The 20,022-nt window shown below is 41.4% G+C and overlaps 3 protein-coding genes across 4 annotated transcripts; 1 reads left to right on the top strand and 2 right to left on the bottom strand.

Moving 5' to 3' along the window:
• Positions 1-3,089: 3,089 nt before the first annotated feature.
• Positions 3,090-7,060, bottom strand: LOC135634288 (SNF1-related protein kinase regulatory subunit beta-2-like). The gene is made up of 4 exons (XM_065144655.1): positions 6,320-7,060; positions 4,504-4,682; positions 4,248-4,410; positions 3,090-3,564 (listed from the first exon to the last, which is right to left on the bottom strand). Exons 1-4 carry the CDS (start codon positions 6,467-6,469, stop codon positions 3,241-3,243), a joined length of 816 nt encoding a protein of 271 aa, XP_065000727.1. The 5' UTR covers positions 6,470-7,060; the 3' UTR covers positions 3,090-3,240.
• Positions 7,061-8,567: 1,507 nt separating this feature from the next.
• On the top strand, positions 8,568-11,225 carry LOC135634196 (B2 protein-like). Its single transcript, XM_065144506.1, has 5 exons — positions 8,568-9,334; positions 9,512-9,612; positions 9,725-9,808; positions 10,624-10,734; positions 10,833-11,225. The coding sequence occupies exons 1-5, from the start codon at positions 8,686-8,688 to the stop codon at positions 10,872-10,874; spliced, it is 987 nt and encodes a 328-aa protein (XP_065000578.1). The 5' UTR covers positions 8,568-8,685; the 3' UTR covers positions 10,875-11,225.
• Positions 11,226-12,229: 1,004 nt separating this feature from the next.
• LOC135634195 (DEAD-box ATP-dependent RNA helicase 15-like) lies at positions 12,230-18,899 on the bottom strand. Of its 2 annotated transcripts, XM_065144504.1 has the most exons (12): positions 18,693-18,899; positions 18,495-18,611; positions 17,841-17,941; positions 15,499-15,671; positions 15,177-15,408; positions 14,939-15,057; positions 14,303-14,359; positions 14,041-14,225; positions 13,065-13,209; positions 12,890-12,973; positions 12,746-12,809; positions 12,230-12,501 (listed from the first exon to the last, which is right to left on the bottom strand). In XM_065144504.1, exons 2-12 carry the CDS (start codon positions 18,608-18,610, stop codon positions 12,491-12,493), a joined length of 1,287 nt encoding a protein of 428 aa, XP_065000576.1. In that variant the 5' UTR covers position 18,611; positions 18,693-18,899; the 3' UTR covers positions 12,230-12,490. The 2 variants fall into 2 exon arrangements, with proteins under 2 accessions (XP_065000576.1, XP_065000577.1); XM_065144505.1 differs by lacking the exon at positions 18,693-18,899 and having other exon boundaries at positions 15,499-15,791; positions 18,495-18,533.
• Between the last annotated feature and the right edge of the window lie 1,123 nt (positions 18,900-20,022).

The following is a 20,022-nucleotide window of genomic DNA, read 5'->3' as shown; positions in this document are numbered from 1 at the left end:
ATGTTGTTATAAATCATTATGCTGATTTATAACAATATAATGATTTATAATCAACGGTTTAACTTTTTATTATATCAATTATGAAAGTATTTTTAATTTATTATATTTCAAATATATATATATATATATATATATATATATATATATATCCAAGAGCATGCTATTGTTCACTACCCACATAATTTTTATAAAAAAAGTATTATTTAATAATGGATGAATTCTCGAGAAAAATCTCTCTTTTTATGGGTTACATTTTCAGAATTTCTTAGTAGCTCTCTCTTTTTTTTTAATACCATGAATACTTCCAATCATTTATCACTTTTGAATTCGGTCTATAGTAAACCCAACTTAGTTACTTCTGAAAAATATAATGGGAAGTCTGTCAAGTCTTTGTATTGGCTATAGAGTCTTCTTGATGATATTATCGAATCATCTATTTACGATATCAGTTTACCCATATTTTATCGATGTCTTTTTTTATTCTTCCATCGCATCATCTTCATCTTTAATGGATGATATTGAGAAAGACGAGTGAGATCGGACGATACCGAACGACATTAGCAAGGCTAAATAAGAGATTATAAGGAAAAATAAAATAAAATCAGTGATAATGAGTCTATAAATAATAAAACTAATATATATTATTTAAAAATATAACGTGAAGCCGCACTGCCAAGTCTTCGTATTGGCTATATCAAGTCTTCTTGATGATACCATGGAATCATCGTATTGGTCTCCGTCTACTCACATGTTGTCGATGCCTCGAGTGGAAATCTCCTTTGGAACCTAATGAGATCACAATCACAGCTAGCTTTTGGATCTCATGAATCCCAATTGACCCGAGTGGTTAACTCCGTATGCACAAACAAGTTCGATCAACTCCAATTCCAAGATCATCGAATCATTGTGCCAATCCACTAAGGTTTAATGTACATCTCAACTCTGATCGCGAGAGCGAGAGCGAGAGAGAGAAGAGACGGAGCACGAAAGAAAAGAGAAGAGAAAACTGTTTACAGAGAATGCATGAAGCTTCTGCAATCTCAGACCACAACAAGCTGACGAGCCTCCATTCTTCTCTCGTTCTTCACCCGCTCTATGAACGCCTCGAACTTCCTGTTCAACTCATCTATGTTCTCGTCCTCCGTCTCATCCTCATCAACCCTCTCCGTGTCCATTCCCTCCACCGCAACCGATTCAAGAGATGCATCACCTCCCGCTTCAGCCTTCTCTTCCACCTCGCACCCTTTGGTTTCGGGGCCGCTTGTCACCGCCGCCTTCTCCTCCACAGGGCACGGTTTAACTGTAGCAGATTCCGTCTCGGGGTCGCCACGATCAAGTCGGAGCTGTTTGTGGTCGGATTCCTCGTCGGAGTTGTTGGTGGTGGGGGCGAAGAAGCCGAGCAGGCCGGAGTCCCTGGTGACGAGCAAGAGGAGGGCGTTGCAGAAGAGGAGCATGGCCTTCCTGCTGATGAAGTGGTCGAGGTCATGGAGAAGGGTCGAGGTGAATTGGACGGAAAGGAGACGGACGTGGCAGGAGTAGCAATAAGAGAGGACCAAGAAGAGGACGGAGACGGGGAGGAGGAATCGGATGAAGGCGTGATCGACGGCAGCTCCGCGCCTCGGTTGCTTCGCTGCGTCCATCACACAGTCTCGATCTCTTCTCATGGGTGGCGAAAGGCATTGTCGTGATGTCTCACTTATACAGGATCACGCTTGGAGAGACGATGACAGTGTCAACTGCAGCTCAGTGGATCAGCTGCATGGACGGAGACAGCTCCTGAAGCTTGTGTTCCACTCTCATGCATCTGATCTCGGTGGGTCCATTCTCAGACACGGCACTGATTCGTTGGAGAGGCTGAAGCATGCCACGGGTCCAACTGCAATCGATCACATGAAGTCGCTATGAAGTTGCTCTGTAAGATACTGGAAGGTGACCTCAAGTCAACATAGACTTCGTCAATGGGCAGCAAGACGATGGTTCAGTAACGAGACAACAGACAACGAAGCTTTAATGCTTTAAGTTTCCCAACCTCTTTTCAAAGATTGACGTCGAAAGACTTTGACTCTTCAAGTCGATGTTCAACACTCTGGTTTGACATGTGTTACAGACTTGATGATGAGCCAAGAACGAGTAAGAACAGTCAATAAGATCAATAACCTTCAAATCCGTAGCTCATTCTAACAAGTTGGGGCTGTTTTTGGTTGCAGGTGGAGTGGCAAGAACAGTAAATTTGTGTTCTCACTTCATCGGAGTAATTGCATCTTCTACCGCCCAATTGATGCTTGACTCAGCATCAGCTGGATAAAGAAGAAAGGTATGTAGCTGTCTTGTCCGTTGATGGAACTTTCCTAAGGAACAGGATGTGAATAGGTGTGAACATCGACTTCAGATTGGCGGCTCTCATTCAACAAGCTTGGTACTTGCTTTTGACGTACATGGTTCTTTGTTCCAAGTCTCGTGGTCTTCCTGTTTGCTCCTGATGATCCAGTTTAGAAGGATGATGATACCTTCTCAAGAAATCCCATATACAAAATGTAAGCTTTCTTGATCATGACGTCAAGGTGAACAGACAATGAATACTGGAAAAAGTAGGAAACAGATATTACTGTTTGGTAATCTCCATAAATGTCAGACAGAGACTGAGACAATTTAAGCATTCTTTGGTGTGGAAATTCATCCATGTAGTAGAGTAATAATACCTTATGAAGAAATCCCATATACAAAACAAGCTTTCTTGATCATGACTTCAAAGGTGAACAGACAAAAAATACTGGAAAAAGTAGGAAACAGAGATTGCTACTTGGTAATCTCCATGAACATCAGAGCATGTGACATTTTAAGCATTCTTTGTTGTGGAAGTTCATGCAGTAGGCAGGAGGAGTATGATCTAATACAATATTCTAGTCTTAAGAGTCAACAATCATGTACAATGATCTCAATCTTCCATATACACATCCAAACACCTTGTGATTTGTAAAACACATTGATTTCACTCTCAATAAATTTCAAATCCATGTTATTTGATATCTGTTAACCAGAGAATAAAAAAGAAACCTTGGTTCTCAAACTTTTAGCAGGAAGAAGCATCAGAGCAAGTAATAATTGCTTTTCACATGAACATAGATATGTGTTCATCCTTCACGGAAGTCCTATTAAGTAACATTACAGTTTTATTGAACATAGACCAGAACAATGGTGACATGAGTTTTGACAGGTACACTAACCAGCTATATCTGTACATCATCTTGCTATGGACTTGTACAGTATCACAGTGACATGCTTGGAGAGAAACCTATGAGTTTTTCCAAGTGCCACAACAGGCTGACTGCTCTTCCCTTTCTGAATATAGAGATGATTTAGCACCACATGCGGAGGCCTCGTGAGAGAGGAGGGGCAATCCATGGCAGCTGGTGCGTTCAGAACGGTAACGTGCAGCTGCGGAGGTAGAAGCGGTGGCTCTTTTCGGTAGTCCTCTGAACCAAGTGGTGAGTTGCTGTAGCTTGATTCTGGCGATTGAGGCATTTCGAAACCCGCAACACCTCCTAAATCCTCTGGGACAAAATCCTGCGGCACGATAAACTGTTGTACTAAGCTTGGATATTTAGTTGTGAACTTCCCTTTCATTAATTTCGGCTTATGTCTAACCATGAGATGTCAACCAAAAGAGATCTTATCAAAACCTATATGAATTTTGGAGGACTGTTCACCGTTAATTAATACTAGGCAATAGACAAGTTGGTCACAGGCACAATTGGTTTTAGGCACAAATGCAGCAACACTTAAAAGAGAGATGCACAAATTTTACAGGAAGTATATTCTTCGATCCAGAAATTGTGTCGCTCAATCGTTGTTATGGTATGCATGCATTTACAAATTTGCTTTTCAGTTGAGAGAATGGTGTGCCAAATGCCACTAAAACTAACAATTTGCGACATAATATTCTTCCTAGGAGAAAATACATGGTAAATTTCATGAAACACATTAACTAAAGGAGAAAATGTCAAAGAATTATCTCTTGATAAATAAATTTAAGGAACTAAAGTTCATGAAACACAAACTATAAGAAGACACTGTTTAAAAATTCACTCTCGATAAATAAAAATAAGGTGCCGAATTTTGTCAGTCTACCACAACTAAAATATATACAAGCGAACAAACACTTCATCCATTAAAGTAAACAATGCAAAAGAAATTAGCACTCAAATGAAAAGAAGGATCAACAGTTCAACAGTTCAAGAAAAAGCTACCTGCAGGTCTAAAATGTTATGGATATTTCCCATATCATCGTTCATCCATGGGACGTCAGGGGCATATCTCTGTTCTCCATCCACAATGAATCTGTATTGGTAGAAACCTGAAGGAAGCACCATCATGACTGTAAAATCCTTGCCTGATCTTTCTAAGGGCTTCCTGCAATAACACAAAACAATATATAACCTCCTTAGACCGCTACATCTTATCTTAACAAGTAGAGTTTGGGGTACAAAATCTGGTTCATTGTACTTTGTCATCCAGTTATCCCAAGATCCTTCCACAAAGACTTCCCTGCCGCCATGGACCCAAGTAATCATTGTTGGAATCCCTTGAACATCAAGGGCATCCTCATACATTGGGGAATTTGGCTTACATGAATCACTCGGCGAATGCATCTCTTCGTGTCTTTGCAATGGAGTCATAGGGACCTGGAGAGGAAATGGAACATGCGATATGGTATCCATCAGATTTTACTGAAACATATGAAGAGTATTAATTATATACTGAAGGCCCCAGAACCACATGGAGAACTCTGATTGAGGCAAAAACATGTTTAAACATGGGAGAATGCATATGTAATCAATAGTAAGTCACCTTGTCAGCAACTAAGAACATAAATGTATCTATGGTCACTCACGTATCCGTAACAAGGGATAAGATGGAGCATCAGATTCAAACAATCATAGGAAGCAAATACTTGCAAATATAGTAATATAATTATGGCTTTTGCAAAAAAGAACTTCAAATTTCAGGAAAACTGTCCTCCTGGATCGGCACTATAATCATAGTCTTTCTATCAGAAAACAATTGACCCATCCTGACTTCAAGCACACTGAACACACAACTTAAAATGCTATCGGGATAAAGATACTTGCTCTGGAACACACGGTGTCGTCTTATGTGATACCGTTAACTATAAGCTGCCTTGTTCACCCCTTGACCTAAACAAAGCCAGATTATATTTGCCGATCGCTAGAAAGATACTTGCTAGATGTGTTTTCTACATTCAGCTTGATACATATTTTGATCGGATTGCCATAAACCCAGAAGTTTAAGCTGTTATGAAAAGATCCAATACATTTACAAGATTTAACATTACCTATAAGCCGGATTACGCTTGATATGAAGCTAGGTCCAAGTGCCATAGAGAAGAAAGGGTATTGCATAAGCATTAGTTCCACAATGCACAAAATAGAAAACGTTAGATAAGATTTCAACACATAACCTGGCTTTGATACCATGTCATTGCATCTAAAAGGTTAGGCCAATAGATGAGACATGATTTGATTTATATTCTTAACGCACATTGTTTAAATGAATGGATACTCAATTTGACATTCCAACACTCTGCTTGTCTGAAGAAAGATTTTTGTACCGTCATTGACATGTTCATTTCCATCATAAATCATATGTCCCGATCAATAAGTTCTAAGCTTTAATTTCTTCAACTTGCACTATAAAAAATTTCAATTATGAGGTACCAGCCACAGGAAATTTTATCAATAGATATGTCATTAGTACCTGTTTGTTTCTACTTGATGATCAGGGAACTGACAACCAAAGTAGCCTAAAGAACACCCAAAAAATGATACAACTACAGAAATATATGATCCAACAAGGAAGCACCATTTTATCAGAAAATATAAGAAACAACACTCATCCAATTTCATGAAACCATCATAACCAAAACCAAGTTACCCAAATATATATCTGCAATAAACGAATACATCACGTAGTAAATGTGATAGTCAACATAAGTTGACAGGAGAGATGATTAAGTAAAGAAAAGATGCAATTTTCATAAGCAACACTTCTGAGCACACAGCAAAATTATCCAAACAATTATTGCAAATGAAGCTGTATAAAACAACAATTGATCAACAATCGAATCTCTTCAGATACACCATCATTGGTAGTAAACAAACAAGAGAGACGCAGAACAAATGAAATATCAACAAGGCAGTATAAGGCTTCTCCTCCTTGGTCTCGCCCATTTGGCATCTTGATCCGTTCATTAATCTGGAAAAGAACGTAGTAACAGATGAGGAAACCGAAGAAAGCTAACCTGGGGAGCGAAGAGTAGAGGAGACTGCGCTGCGCCTCTGGGGCTCTGAGGAGGGCTCTGCCCCATCAAATCCTCTGACCCTCTTTGACAGTGAGAGCTTCCACCCTGCCCCTCCTCTCCACTTTCCCTGACACTACTTGTATTCCCCATTACTACCTCCCTTTGATTTTTGATCCAAAAGGTTGGATTTTTGAGGACCAAATCAGCTTCTTGAATCACAAAAACCACGAATCCTTTTCCATTATGTAGAACATAAGTCCACACAGCGTCATCCCGTTACCGAAGAAGCAAATAAGGAAACAAAGGCAAAAGCGAGCGCATCAAAGGAAGACAAAGCCACCAACTTCGTGAAAAGAACATCGAAAAATCTCAGCTTTACATCTGAACCTACTTCAAAGCTCAACCAAAAGGAAAAATCCAGGAAAAAGAAAGCAAAAATGCAAACACCTCGTAAAAAAGAAGGTTAGAGAGCGAGACAAAGGGAGGAGAAAAGGAGAAAAGGACTGGAATTTGGACAAAGCACTTTGGGGGGAAAAGAGAGACACATGTCTCCAGAAAACAGAGGAACGAAGGTGACCACCCACCCCCAGCTCCTGGAATTTCACTTGGGAGCATTAACAAGTCCTTCGAGGCTCCTCTCCTCACACTCCTCCCATGGGTTTGGAAGTAACCATGGCTGGCCCTCCAAAGGAGAGACGAACCAGTGGCGAGCACTAGGATAGGGGGTGTGCACCGAAACAGAAGCGTCACTGTTCCCCACCAAAACCGATCCTGTACCCCGTTCCTTGGCGGTGCGGTGCGGTGAGCGTTACCACCTGACGCGTGTCGGGTTGGCGCCCACTCGTGGCGGTGGCCCGCCCACGACCCACCCCGGGAAAGAGCACCGCGACGTGGCGGTGGTTCATGGGGGCGCTGCGGGTTGGTGGAGGTGGGACTGGAGTGACGGTGCGGACTCTAGGGTTGGAGATCGGATGTTATTCTCACGACAGGCGACAGGCTTTTCTCTCCTGGTTACCATTTGATGACGTGAGGTTTGGATTGGGTGCGTGAGGGAATAAATCCTGTTTCCTCTTCGGAACAGGACAGCCTGAGCTCACTCGGTGGCGTAGGAATCTCCGCATGCGGAAAAAGTAGTGGAAAAGGGTGAGAGGAAACGGACAAAGGGAGACGGGAACCGATGCGGCTTCCCCTCCTCCCTTTAAGAACCTTAAAAAGAAAGAGGAAACAGGTGAGTAGCTACCCAATCCCTGTCATGAAAGGGGCTATGTCGTCACACGAGGAATCCAAGTGGGGGCCCACGTCGTAGCTTCCTCGCGTGTCAAGCGAGTGTGAGCCTCCGCCCAAGGCCACCTTTCATTGGTGACCGACTGCAGGGCCCTCGGGGCCCGCAAGGGCCTATTCCCGTCTCCCCACTCGGGGCCAGACAAAGTTAGGCCTTAATAATGGGCCGGTCCGGCCCAAATTACACGATGAGGCCGCAGAAACTGAGCCACTGTCGACTGCATCTCTCACTCATTGAAGTAACTTGAAAGCAAATCAAAGCAGGATTTTGAACCCTTCTCCATACGGTCGTTGTACCTAATTTCGAATCCTCACCCGATTATACTCCATCAATTTGGTATTCTAGTAACGTAATTACAAGTTAAGCATGCAATTAGTCTCCTAAATTTACGATTTCTCATTAATGGTCAACCGATCAGCACCCGGTCAACGATGGGGACCGATCACCATCACAGGTAACGTGTCATGTGGGTTTGGTCAACACATCACATTAGGATCGGATCCATTGAGATGTGGATGACATCCGCATCCGATAAATGGTGGTCGAATCATCCGCTGGGGATTGTTGTTAACGGCCTAGATCATTCGGTAAAGCGGAGTCGGATCCAAGTGGAAACGGGCGGATATACCTCCGAGTCTACTACGGCCCAACACGGAGTCCACCGAGGTTTGTCGACCGAACACGTGCCACACGCATACAGCGTCCCTCCGATGCTGCCCACGTGTCCGAGCACATTCTAGAAACCGTGACTCGCCCACTTCCTTCCCCAGTAAGCAATCCGCATCCCCAAATTGCCCAATTCCCCAATTGAAATCCCATCAAATCCGCCTTCCCTTCAACCACCCTTCATCTCTCATCTCAGCCGTTCGTTTTGGTGGCGCCCACGCGGTTTCGCCGACCCCCGATTCCCACCGCCTCTTCCAGGAAGCTTTCCCCTTCCCTTCCCACCGCCTATATCTATCCGCCCCATTCTTACCTTCGCACCGGTACTCCCTCTTCTACTGCGATCCATTTCGATCTCCTCTTCTACTGCGATCCGTTTCGATCCATTCCTTAGCAGCTACTGCGACTACTCGAAGAAGATATGGAAGGGCAGAACAATTACGGCGGCAGTTACAGGGATCAGGCGTCGTTCTGGCAGTTCAGCGATCAGCTCCGGCTGCAGACCTCCGGTCTCTCGGATCTCTCTATTGGCGACAGCATCTGGAGCGACTGCTACGTCAAGCAGCAGCCGCTGCCGTCCTCCACCGATCTCAACGGCGGCGGATCCTTCGCAGGGTGGAAAAGCGCTTTTGGTTCGCAGAAGCTCGCCTTCGGCACCAGCAACTACGGGGTCAACCGGTACAACAACGCCGACAGTAACAGGATCGGCGAGAGCGGCGGTGTTAAGAGTTCCAGTTACTTCGGCGGTAACTACAACGACGGCGGCAATGGGGTCATCAAGGATTACTTCAATACGGCCGTCAATAAGCCCATCAACAAGCCGGTGATTGGGAATGGGAAGAAGAGTAACAGCAACGATGGGGGAAGCGGAAAGAAGAAGAAAAACGTCAATTATAACAACAATAACAGCAGCAACAACAAGAACAATAACGATAAGGATGCGGCGGTGGACAAGAGATTCAAGACGCTGCCGCCCTCCGAAGCTCTGCCAAGGAACGAGGCGATCGGGGGATACATCTTTGTGTGCAACAACGACACCATGGAGGAAAATCTACGGAGGCAGCTTTTCGGTACGCCCGCCCTAAAAATCTCATTTTTGATCTTTTTGGCTCATCATCTTCAACTAAGAACTGCTTCGTTCAATGAGATTTTTGGGAAAGAGAACGAATTTGAGTTTAGCAAAACAATCTATAAGGATCAGAAATTTGTGTATAATCTCTGTTCTCAAAATGGGTGATTTTTTATAGGGTTGCCATCCAGATACAGGGATTCGGTGCGAGCAATCACGCCGGGATTACCCCTTTTCCTCTACAACTACTCCACCCATCAGCTTCACGGGATCTTTGAGGTGATCGAGCCGCACGCCACTCCATATTTCTGGCAACTGTTACTTTTGGGTTTTGCCCGTGGTGCTTCACGGGAATTGCTTGTAAACCTTTGCCTTGTGTTCTGATGCGCAGTCAGCTAGCTTTGGAGGAACCAACATCGATCCGACGGCATGGGAGGACAAGAAATGCCCTGGAGAGTCCCGGTTCCCTGCTCAGGTGTGTCCTCATAACAAAAGCATCCTCGTTTACCCATTTGTATACTGTTCTTTTTCTGGTGAATATCAATCTGTCATTCTTTAACATAATTTATATATAATAGAACACATCATTTGATAAAGTTGGTATCAAATGGGATTCTATGAGAATTAAATGATCTATAGGATGGCTCTTTTCTTCTAATTTATGAAGATTCCAATCATCTAAAGTAATTTTTGCACATGAAAGACTAATGCTTCACATATGCGTCCCATAACCTTGTTATACTAAAGGATTGTAAACATATCTTAATAATTCTCATAAGAGAAATGTCTGATTCACTAAATTTCAACTGACATAGTGAGTTAAGTCTGTAACCTTTAGGAGGAAGTTTAGATATGTTGTGTTTCACAGATCTTAAACACCTCACACAGTGATCATTTTCTTTTATGCATCATGTGACTGTAGCTTCATCGAAGACTAGTTTGCATTACAGAATTGCGGCAGCTTTAATCTTCTATCTAAAGGGACAGCTCACCTGCCATCTCATGGATGGATCTGGAGGAGCATCCTAGAACAAAAAAGTCTCGCTGACTTAGTCTATGAAGCTATTCAAGTAGTGATCAGCCAGCTGTAAGCACTTCCATCATCTTGTAAAGTATGAAGATTTGGTCCATGGCCCCCATAGTCAAATGCCGATACATCTAGTGACCAACACATTGGTTTAATATTTATTCCTACCATAAGGGCTTGCAACAACCAAACAACTCCTCTTACAATTTGCTGGCAAGCTTGTCAATTATGGTGTTTGAAGTTGTCATCGACTTGTTGATTAGGTGAGAGTGGTGACAAGAAAGCTTTATGAGCCACTAGAGGAGGATTCCTTCAGGCCCATACTCCACCACTACGATGGTCCCAAATTCCGGCTGGAGTTGAATGTTGAAGAGGTATGTTTCTAGATGCCTTCTATCATGCCATTTAATTTATTTCGTCTGGTATATCGTAGTGAATAATTATAATGAACTTTATGATTTGATCTATTCAGGCACTAAAACTACTCGACATATTCGCCGAGAAGAATGCTTGATGAAGGTGCAATTTGAGCATGTCTGTCTCTTTTAGAACCCACCAGAAGTTGGGTAGAGTGGATCGCGAGCAAGATATATATTTATATATATATATATATGTATACATTTGTGGTAGTGTGTTTCTGGATGAATAAGTCTAGGTTATGTACTGGTATGATATGTATGTGAAACAGGACATGGAGTGTAAGAAACACTCTGGTTTTGGTACTCAAATACGGGGTTCTTTCCTATGGGTCTTTTGTGTACATAGGCAATAGATGATGCGAGTTGATGAGTTTGTGGCTCAGTTTAAGATGTTTGGGGATCATAACAATAACAGATGTGTGGACAATGAACACTATACTTGATTCTTTCTGATCCACAAAATGGGATTTTGATTGTGTTTTGACAAGTTGAGTCTTTATCTTTAGTCAATTCCTTTTAGATCATCATGAAAATTGATATTGCTGGTTTTAATATGAATTTAGATGGTCAGGAGGTGGGAGTCGTATACTTTGCCAAGCGAACGCTGCATACGTCCTTGAGCTGGTAATTGACATGGCCCAAAGTCGTGAGCTAAACATATCACGTGCTACGACTTCGTCTCTTCTAAGATATCTAGGTTGACTCCTAAGATTCGTCCCTGAGCTGGTAATTGACATGGCCCAAAGTCGTGAGCTAAACACATCACGTGCTACGACTTGGATGGAGTCCACAACATAGCACGAACAACTACATGAATGGGCTGAAAGAGATGATTGAAGACATGAGGAGACAGCAAGGCGCAAATACTCGAACCATTGGAGAACACGAAGTTGGAGCAGTCGCACTGCGACCAATCTGCTTTAGTTGGCCAAACTCTATCCTTAATATAACGGTATTGCTACTGCAAACGAGTAGTAATCACACGAAACACAAATCAAACGTCACAGCTTTTACATGGGGTACGGGACACGAGGGAGAGCCGATCGGCTGTGCTGCCTAATCATCGCACAGGATTTTACGCAAACTGGATTACGTAGAGGACCAGCGAAGCGGGTCGGGTACGGGGAAAGTAGGAGACTGACACGTGCTGGGCGCCACACATTACTACCGCGGGCCCGCCTACGGTAAAAGATCAGAATGGCCGAAACCGATGGGGTAAACCCGGTCGCTACATACAAGACTATAGATGACAAGCTTTTGACTCAAACAGTATCATAATTTGGCTTTCGTCGACGGCACAGCTATTCCTTGCAATGACCATGCAGACAGACAAGCAAACAACAAGAAAGAGCTTCGAGATGCTTCGATTCAATGTAAACAAAAATTGACAAAAAACAGCAATAAATAGGCAAATAAAATAACACAATGACTAATTATGCCAAGCAGCGTATAAGGATTAGATCTACGGATATATAGGATATTAGAACATGATCGTTTGTTAAAGTAACTAAAGCAACAAGTAAACCATCCAATCTATTGTTAAAGCTGTAAAAAGCTACAGCAGCGTCTACGTTTTAAAATTACCGCTCCTAACACAACCTGCTCCAAAATGAACTTCTACAACCAATTCTAGTGAAACTTTTACATCATTGCTCCAAGGTCATCGTCCTCATCCCAACCAGTTTACCCGGAGCAACTTTGCGGAGGTTCATCATGAGGGCACTGCAAACCCAGAAAGAATTGAGGTCAGCAAAAAAGTCAAACTAGATAACAAGAAATGAACATGATATGTCACAAAGTGGTAACTCATGCAACGAACAAGTCGACATGAACATCCAAATCTCATGGTGGTAAATAGTGGAAGCATGAGCTACGTGATGCTGTATATGTTTCGGAGGTACAATAGATCTCATGTCGTGCCAGCAGTACAAAGGAGACGCAATCAAACGTAGGCATCGAAACTTACTGTATGTGGAAGTGTCAATCTGCTCTGGCAGCTCCTTTATGTCCACCTCAAACCTCTCTTGGACCTTCAAGTCATCGAAATATGTTGATTAGACAACAATTTAAAGCTCAGGAGAAGATTCACATAGTTGACAGCAAAGGAAACCTGATTAAGAACATCAGAGTCTGAAGCTGATGAGACGAATGTAATGGCAAGTCCTTTGGTACCAAATCGCCCAGCCCTTCCAACCTGAAAAAGATGCAACCCTTGAGCAATTAGCAAGCTGATGAGGTTCAACTAGTATCATTTAGTAGTCGAGTATTTAGCACAAGAGAATGACCCTGTGCAGGTAGGTGTCTGCAGAATCTGGCATGTCATAGTTTACTACAATGTTGACTCGCTCAATATCAATTCCTCTGCCAACCAGATCAGTAGCAACAAGAATCCTTTTGAGACCTTCCTTGAAATTCTTATACCTGGTCAACCTGCAGGAAGACAACAAAACAAGATTACCACAACTGAATGGTATAAAACATATCGATACCGGCCAATGGAACGAAGGTGATGTTAAACAGAAACACAAGTAAAAGATAAGTACATTGGACCTTATCACATTAGTTCAATGACTTTCCGTCATTACGGCCAAAAGTACAAGAGAAAAATCTTCAGCCAAGATAAGTACATTGGACCATATCACATTAGTTCATTGACTTTCCAGCATTACAGCCAAAAAAGTACAAGAGAAATCTTCAGCCAAGATAAGTACATTGGACCATAACACATTAGTTCAGTGGCTTTCCAGCATTACGACTGAAAGTACAAGAGAAAATCTTTGGCCAATCATAAACAATTCTATAACTGGCAAACCCAACCGAGAAGCAAAAAAATTATTTGTACAAGAACATGGCAACATACGTATAAAGAGAAATTTAGCAGAATAGAAGTTGATTTTTACAAATAGAAATAACACATCTGATATCTTTGGAGAACATAGCTCCTCCCCTCCTTTTTCAGAGGGAGAGATCTTGTGAACCATATATATATTGTACCAACAAAAAACTAATAGATCAACAGAATCCTCCTGCCTTATTGTGAAGTGAAAGAATAGTTTAAAAACAATTATAAGGAAATTTTAACAAATATCTGAAGAGTTTTATTGATCCATTGAAATTGTAACCAAAACTAAACCAGCTTCCTAGAGATATTCTTAAGATGAAGAGAAGTGATAAACTTCGTTTATCTGCAGAATCCTAGAAAAAGCTAAGATATTCCACACATTTATGTAATTTGAAAGTACACATCATTCAAGTATCTACCTTTCTTCCTGTGACATGCCAGAGTGTATACAGATTGATGGAAAGTTGCACTCAACGAGTAACTTGTTCAGCTCCGCTGCTCGATTCACACTTTTCACAAAGATGACAACTTGATTGAAGTCCAGTGCATCCAAAAGATCATTCAGTTTCCGATTCTTCTCCAACTCGGTCAGTTTAATGTAGTGCTGGATGATGATAACCATTTAATGGAGAAGAAGAAGAAGCATAAAGATGGATATCAAAATATCAATTTAATAAGTACCTGTACTAAACCATGCAGTGTCAGTTTGGCCTCATCGTCAACATATATTTCCATAGGCTGAAAGGGAAAAAATGTCAGATTAAAGAGGATTAGCGTCTTGTCTTCAAGTGGAGAAGCCAGTACCAAATCAATGACGTATGAACTGCACTGCTTGAACTGCTGCCCATTTCTGTGAACTAATAGCCACATCAAGGGAACCTTTGAAATCCTCACCAATAACCATCCTAACCAATGCCCAGATACACACAGAGCTGTCCATAGTCCCCGCCTTGTTTCCACACCACATGCCCAAAAATATGTAAACCCCCCAACAGGAAAAAAAAGGAACTAAGCCCACCCACACGAATAAACATCAATTACCATAAATCAGAGAGGACAACAGAGGATGACACTAAATAGCCTGATTCATAAAACTCTCATGATAGCCAAACATGGATTCCTCAAGAACCCACACCTCTCACCCCCACTTTACAGCCCAACCAACTGAACCATCTAAAATGGGCTAACTAGAAGGATAATCGGAACTTTAAGCCGCTGATTCTGGAGAAGCTACAGGTTATACATAACCAAAAGCCAGAAATAAACAGAGGTAAGAACTCAAAAGACTTCAAATCTGAGCTGGCCACAGGATATTACATCTTGCATGAATCTCTTGCAAACAGGGCGGATCTCCTTGCTGAGAGTTGCTGAGAACATCATAACTTGTTTGTCATGAGGTGTCATTTTGAAAATCTCCTGCACATCTCTCCGCATGTCTACATGACAAACACAAGTGTTAGAAAGGAATCCCAATATTTGGATATACAAAAGGTGCAAAAACAATCAAGCTGATGACCAAAAGAAAACTTTGATGTCAGAAAAAAAAAAAGCATACCAAGGGACTCGAGCATCTTGTCACATTCATCGAGAATAAAATGCCTCACATTCTTCAAAGAAAGATCTTTATCTCTTGCAAGTGCCAGTATTCTTCCTGGTGTGCCAACAACGATATGAGGGCATTCATTCTTCAAAATGTCCTTGTGCTTCAAGATGTGAACTCCCCCATAGAATACAGCAACCTTAATATCAGGCAAATAAGTGCTGAATCTTTCAAATTCATGACAGATCTGCAACATTAGTCCAATATGAAGTCAGTATCCTCAAAGCATAATACAGATCTAAGAGACACAATTCCTTGATGAATGATTCATAATAACCTGATAGGCCAATTCTCTGGTATGACATAGCACAAGTGCAGCTACTTGGCCCGCAACTGGCTCAATTTGCTGCAGAGTTGAAAGAACAAAAACAGCTGTTTTCCCCATTCCAGATTTTGCTTGGCAGATGACATCCATTCCAAGGATAGCTTGAGGGATGCATTCATGTTGTACTGACGGAGAACCAAACAAAATTGGAGCAGTACCCCAGTAAGTAAAAAATAACCTTCGGGATCCTTTTAATGGAAAGGTTTACCATTCTCCAAACTCAGGAATGTGGAAGTACTGATTACCTGAAAATGCAACAAAATTTCATGCATCTGTAGAGGAATTGCGTAAAATGAAATTCGTTATAATATAAGAGACATTACACCTTGACTCTCCTGATGCACTTTCAATTGGAAAAAGGAGCAGTTTACAACAATTAATGTTTTAAAAAGGCTAATAAACAAAAGTTTTACAAGGAAAAATACTGATGGACAGAATAGTTCAGAATATCATATTTTAACCAACACCAATGATTGTCACGTACAGGAGGTCAGACGATCCACTCATCCACCAGATATAGGGTAAACATTTAAAAATTAAGTCAGGCATCTGATTTGTCACAAACCCACTCAATATGATAACCAAAAGGCAAGCCCAAGCGTATGCCAGTTAGCTCATGTAGCCTTATATACAATTACCCTCTTGCTGTGAAATTGGATTCAGAAAATCAAATACTCCCCCTGCCCCCGCTTCAAGCCTGACATCTTCATTGAAGTCTGAGATTCACATCGTAGCCAGAAATCAATGGTACCTGCATTGGGCTAGATCTAGCCAAGTGTATGACAGTTACCTCCATGCGGTGATTGACCTTCAACCCCATCCATGGTTGTTCTTTCCTACTTGAACCCCTTATCATGTTATGTGGTAGACTTGCTTTGATACCAATTGACATAAAACTAAATGAACCTGAACCACTGGTCAAAATGTTTTGATGGTAGGCTCATCTAACCTTTATATACAAACACATTTATCTTCCTGTTTCCAAAGTGGGACCAAATCAGCATTCAGGCTGTCTGTATCTTTTCTGGAAACAAAAAAAATTACCACTATAAAGTAATTCTAGATGCAGATACAATTGCCCATGTTAGAGAATTGCATACTCTAGCATAGCAAATGATTTTCAATCACAGACGCTGATACAAATCAGGATTCATGCTGTCTGACTCTTTTATGGAAACAAAAAAAAAAGCCATTAGAAAGTGCAGATGCTGATACAATTGTCCATGCTAGAGAATTACATGCTCTAGCAAAGAATATGATTTTCAAGTTTGACTAACCATCCAAATCTGGTATAAAAATGTTATATAACTTCAAGTTTGAACGTCAGTTAAATCATTCATGTTGTTTTCAAAAGGTGTGTCACAGCCCAACTTGATACTATGATTAACTTCGTTAAGACTGAATCACCGGCTCAAAATGCTTAAGCTGATGTTATAGTTACCCTATGAAACCTTTATAAGTCAATTTTATTCTAATCCCACTTCCGATGTAAAACTAAATCAATATAATACAATCACCTCCACTTGAGGGCTTGACAAGGAGGGCTTGACATCCTTGTCAAGCCCAACATAACCCAAATTCATCTCGTAGCATAGTGTATGTGAGACATGGATCAGTGCTTGCTCCATACTATGACATGCTCTCAAGCTTCATCTACGAGTAACCTTTTTCTACTCGAACCTTAAACCATGTCCTAATATTAGGTCAGCTCCAATACCAATTGTCACAACACAACTTGATATGATAACTGCCCTGTTAACTTCATTTAGCTTGAACCACTAACTCAAAATGCTTAGACTGAAGTTATCAGTAATACACTTATTAAGCTCTTATAAATCAATCTTAGTCTTAGCTCACTTCAATACGGGACTAAACCGAGGTCTTATAAAGTAAGACAAACCAAATCAATACTAAATTTAAGGATAACTACTGATGTGGCTTTCCAAGTATCGCAACAACCCAGAGTGTGATGGTTGTTGTGTCAGACTTAGTATAGGATTATCTTAACAACAATAAGAAAATGATTTATTACTGTCATTGCCTAGTCAACAATAAAACAAATGATGTTGGGCATTAGCTTCCCTAGATGGTCGAATTCAAGAATCCATTCGACAAGTATAACTCAAAAAGCAAAACATGATATTCCATTCCCAATTTAAACATAGAAGGAAGAGACTGTTTAGCACAATTCACAAAAAGTGTATTTGTAAATGTGAACTTGATATAACCCACAGGAAAAAAATGTTTTCTTGATATTCAAATATCAAGATCAACAATTATGATTTATAACTTGCCTTCAGAAGGGTGCTCAAAACCCGAATCTATGATCGCACGGAGAAGTTCTGGCTTCAACAGGAAGTCTCTGAAACCGGAACTATGAATCCCAACATAACCCCTGCATCAATCAAAAGATTAAATGATAAGCCGTTCCTATTTACCTCAGGATAAAACCAAAACTGAACAAATGGCTAACGGGACTAATCATCATCAAAATGGTTAATAAGAGAGACAGAGATAAGACCAGAGGCAACATGAAGGAAGAAAAAAAAAATGTTTCCTCAGTCAAAGAAGGGAAAACACTCTCAGACAGCCACACAACACAAAACTATAGTTATGAGAAGCAACGTGTCATGCTATATAATAGCAAAAAACATTAGCTACCAAGAATTTCTCGTGCTGATGATGTTCTACATCAAGAACACATATATTAAGAAATAAATGTTTAAGATGTTTAAGAAGACCTAATTAGGCATAAAAATTGCAGATATTACATAAATGAATAAATCACTAAAGGCTATAACTACAGATCTAAATTGGAATCAACTTCATAACAAGGAGAAAATATTTGCAACTGCGGACGGCGCTTCCGAAATTCAAATCAAGAAAACAGGGCTTCGGCGGATCAGCATAAACAAAGGGGATCGACTAGTAAAAGATCTCCGACTGACTTTTTCACCGATTCACCGGAAGCCTTGGCAGCGGCAGAATCGGGAGCCTTCTCCTCATCCTCATCGTAGTCAAGAAGCTCCTCCTCGTAAGCATCGTTGTCCCTGGCTTCACCCATTCTACATCGCAGGGAAACAAAGATCAGGGCCCAGATCTAGCAAAACCAAAAAGTAAACGCATCAGTGGCACCGAAAACTCACCTTCGAGACCGGAAACCGCCGATTAGGGATTGGAAGGAGGTTGAAAGCGCGTCTGCAAGAAAAAAAATAAGACCGAAAGGGCGAGGTTTTCTAGGGTTTCGCGGGGAGGGAGGGAGTGGGGAGAGAGGAAGCCAGAGGAGATATCACGGCAGGGTAAGGCTAGGGTTTGAGGGGCGGCGGCACGGACCACAAAACCAGAGGATGAGGAGCGATAAGTGATGGCATCGACCGATATATATAAGCGTATATAGTTCGAGATGCGGTTAATTAAATAAATGGAAGGCAATCACCGAGATCCGACCGTTGAAACAGGAGTCGGGTGAGTCGGACCATGTCGATTGGCCGCATTGCGTGCGGTAAGGCCGACTTAACTGACGATTCAGCCCCTCAAGTTCGTGTCTTTCGTTGGGCATGGAGCGCGACCTAATTCGTAACGTCGCACCAATCGAGTAAGTGTGCGAGCGGCGAATCTGGCCGTTCATTTGATGGGTCCCAACCAAGCGAACGGGATGACATGCCCATCGGAGAGAGGAAATATACTCCACAGGTGGATGGTCACAAAACTATTTATCAGATTCAGTATTTACAGAATGGAAGAATGATACGAGATATCATTGCATGTCTTCAACTCTCAAACCATGACCTACCTGGAAGCTTTTTCTCCTTTGATGCTGTCAGAGTAGATTCTGGCATTAGCCTGCACGGTCATACCAACATTAGAGCTCTCCCACAACAGGTTTTCCACTAATTACAAAGGAGATATCTCAATCGATGCGCCATGGATTTGTCACCACTATGAATATCCTCCAGATTAATCTTGACTGATACTTGAAATTAAAACAACATTCACAAAGTACCCTACTTGCATGAAAGATAATAGGGATTACTTGGTTCGCTCCAGTGCAAGTTCAGCTTCAAATCTCTCTCTACAAGCAATCAAATTTCTGAACTGATTCTCCACGAGGAACAATTATCTGGAAATCGTAGATACAAGGTCAACCGAAAGTAAATATGAAAATATATCTACCCATGCCTTCTTTTGTCAACAATTAACATGAATGATGGAACATTTAACAGGTTGATAGAAGGAATCCAGTATACAAGAAAACAAACTGAAGTTGTAAGTCACAATAAGAATAATGATTGAGAATGCAAAATAGAACACGCTTGAATTATTGACAATATGCAATCTCACGATATCAAAATATCTTGCAGAAATATCAGGTCAAGGGATATTTATTGCATCTCATTAACTGGAAAATGTGAAAGAAAACTTAATCCACATGGATGATACCATATATAAAGTTCCACTGATAAATCCATAGCTGCC

The sequence above is a fragment of the Musa acuminata genome, chromosome BXJ3-3 (genome assembly GCF_036884655.1).
Source record: "Musa acuminata AAA Group cultivar baxijiao chromosome BXJ3-3, Cavendish_Baxijiao_AAA, whole genome shotgun sequence".
NCBI lineage: Eukaryota > Viridiplantae > Streptophyta > Magnoliopsida > Zingiberales > Musaceae > Musa > Musa acuminata.
Note: the sequence above shows the minus strand (reverse complement) of the source record. Positions and strands in the feature narration are given on the sequence as shown.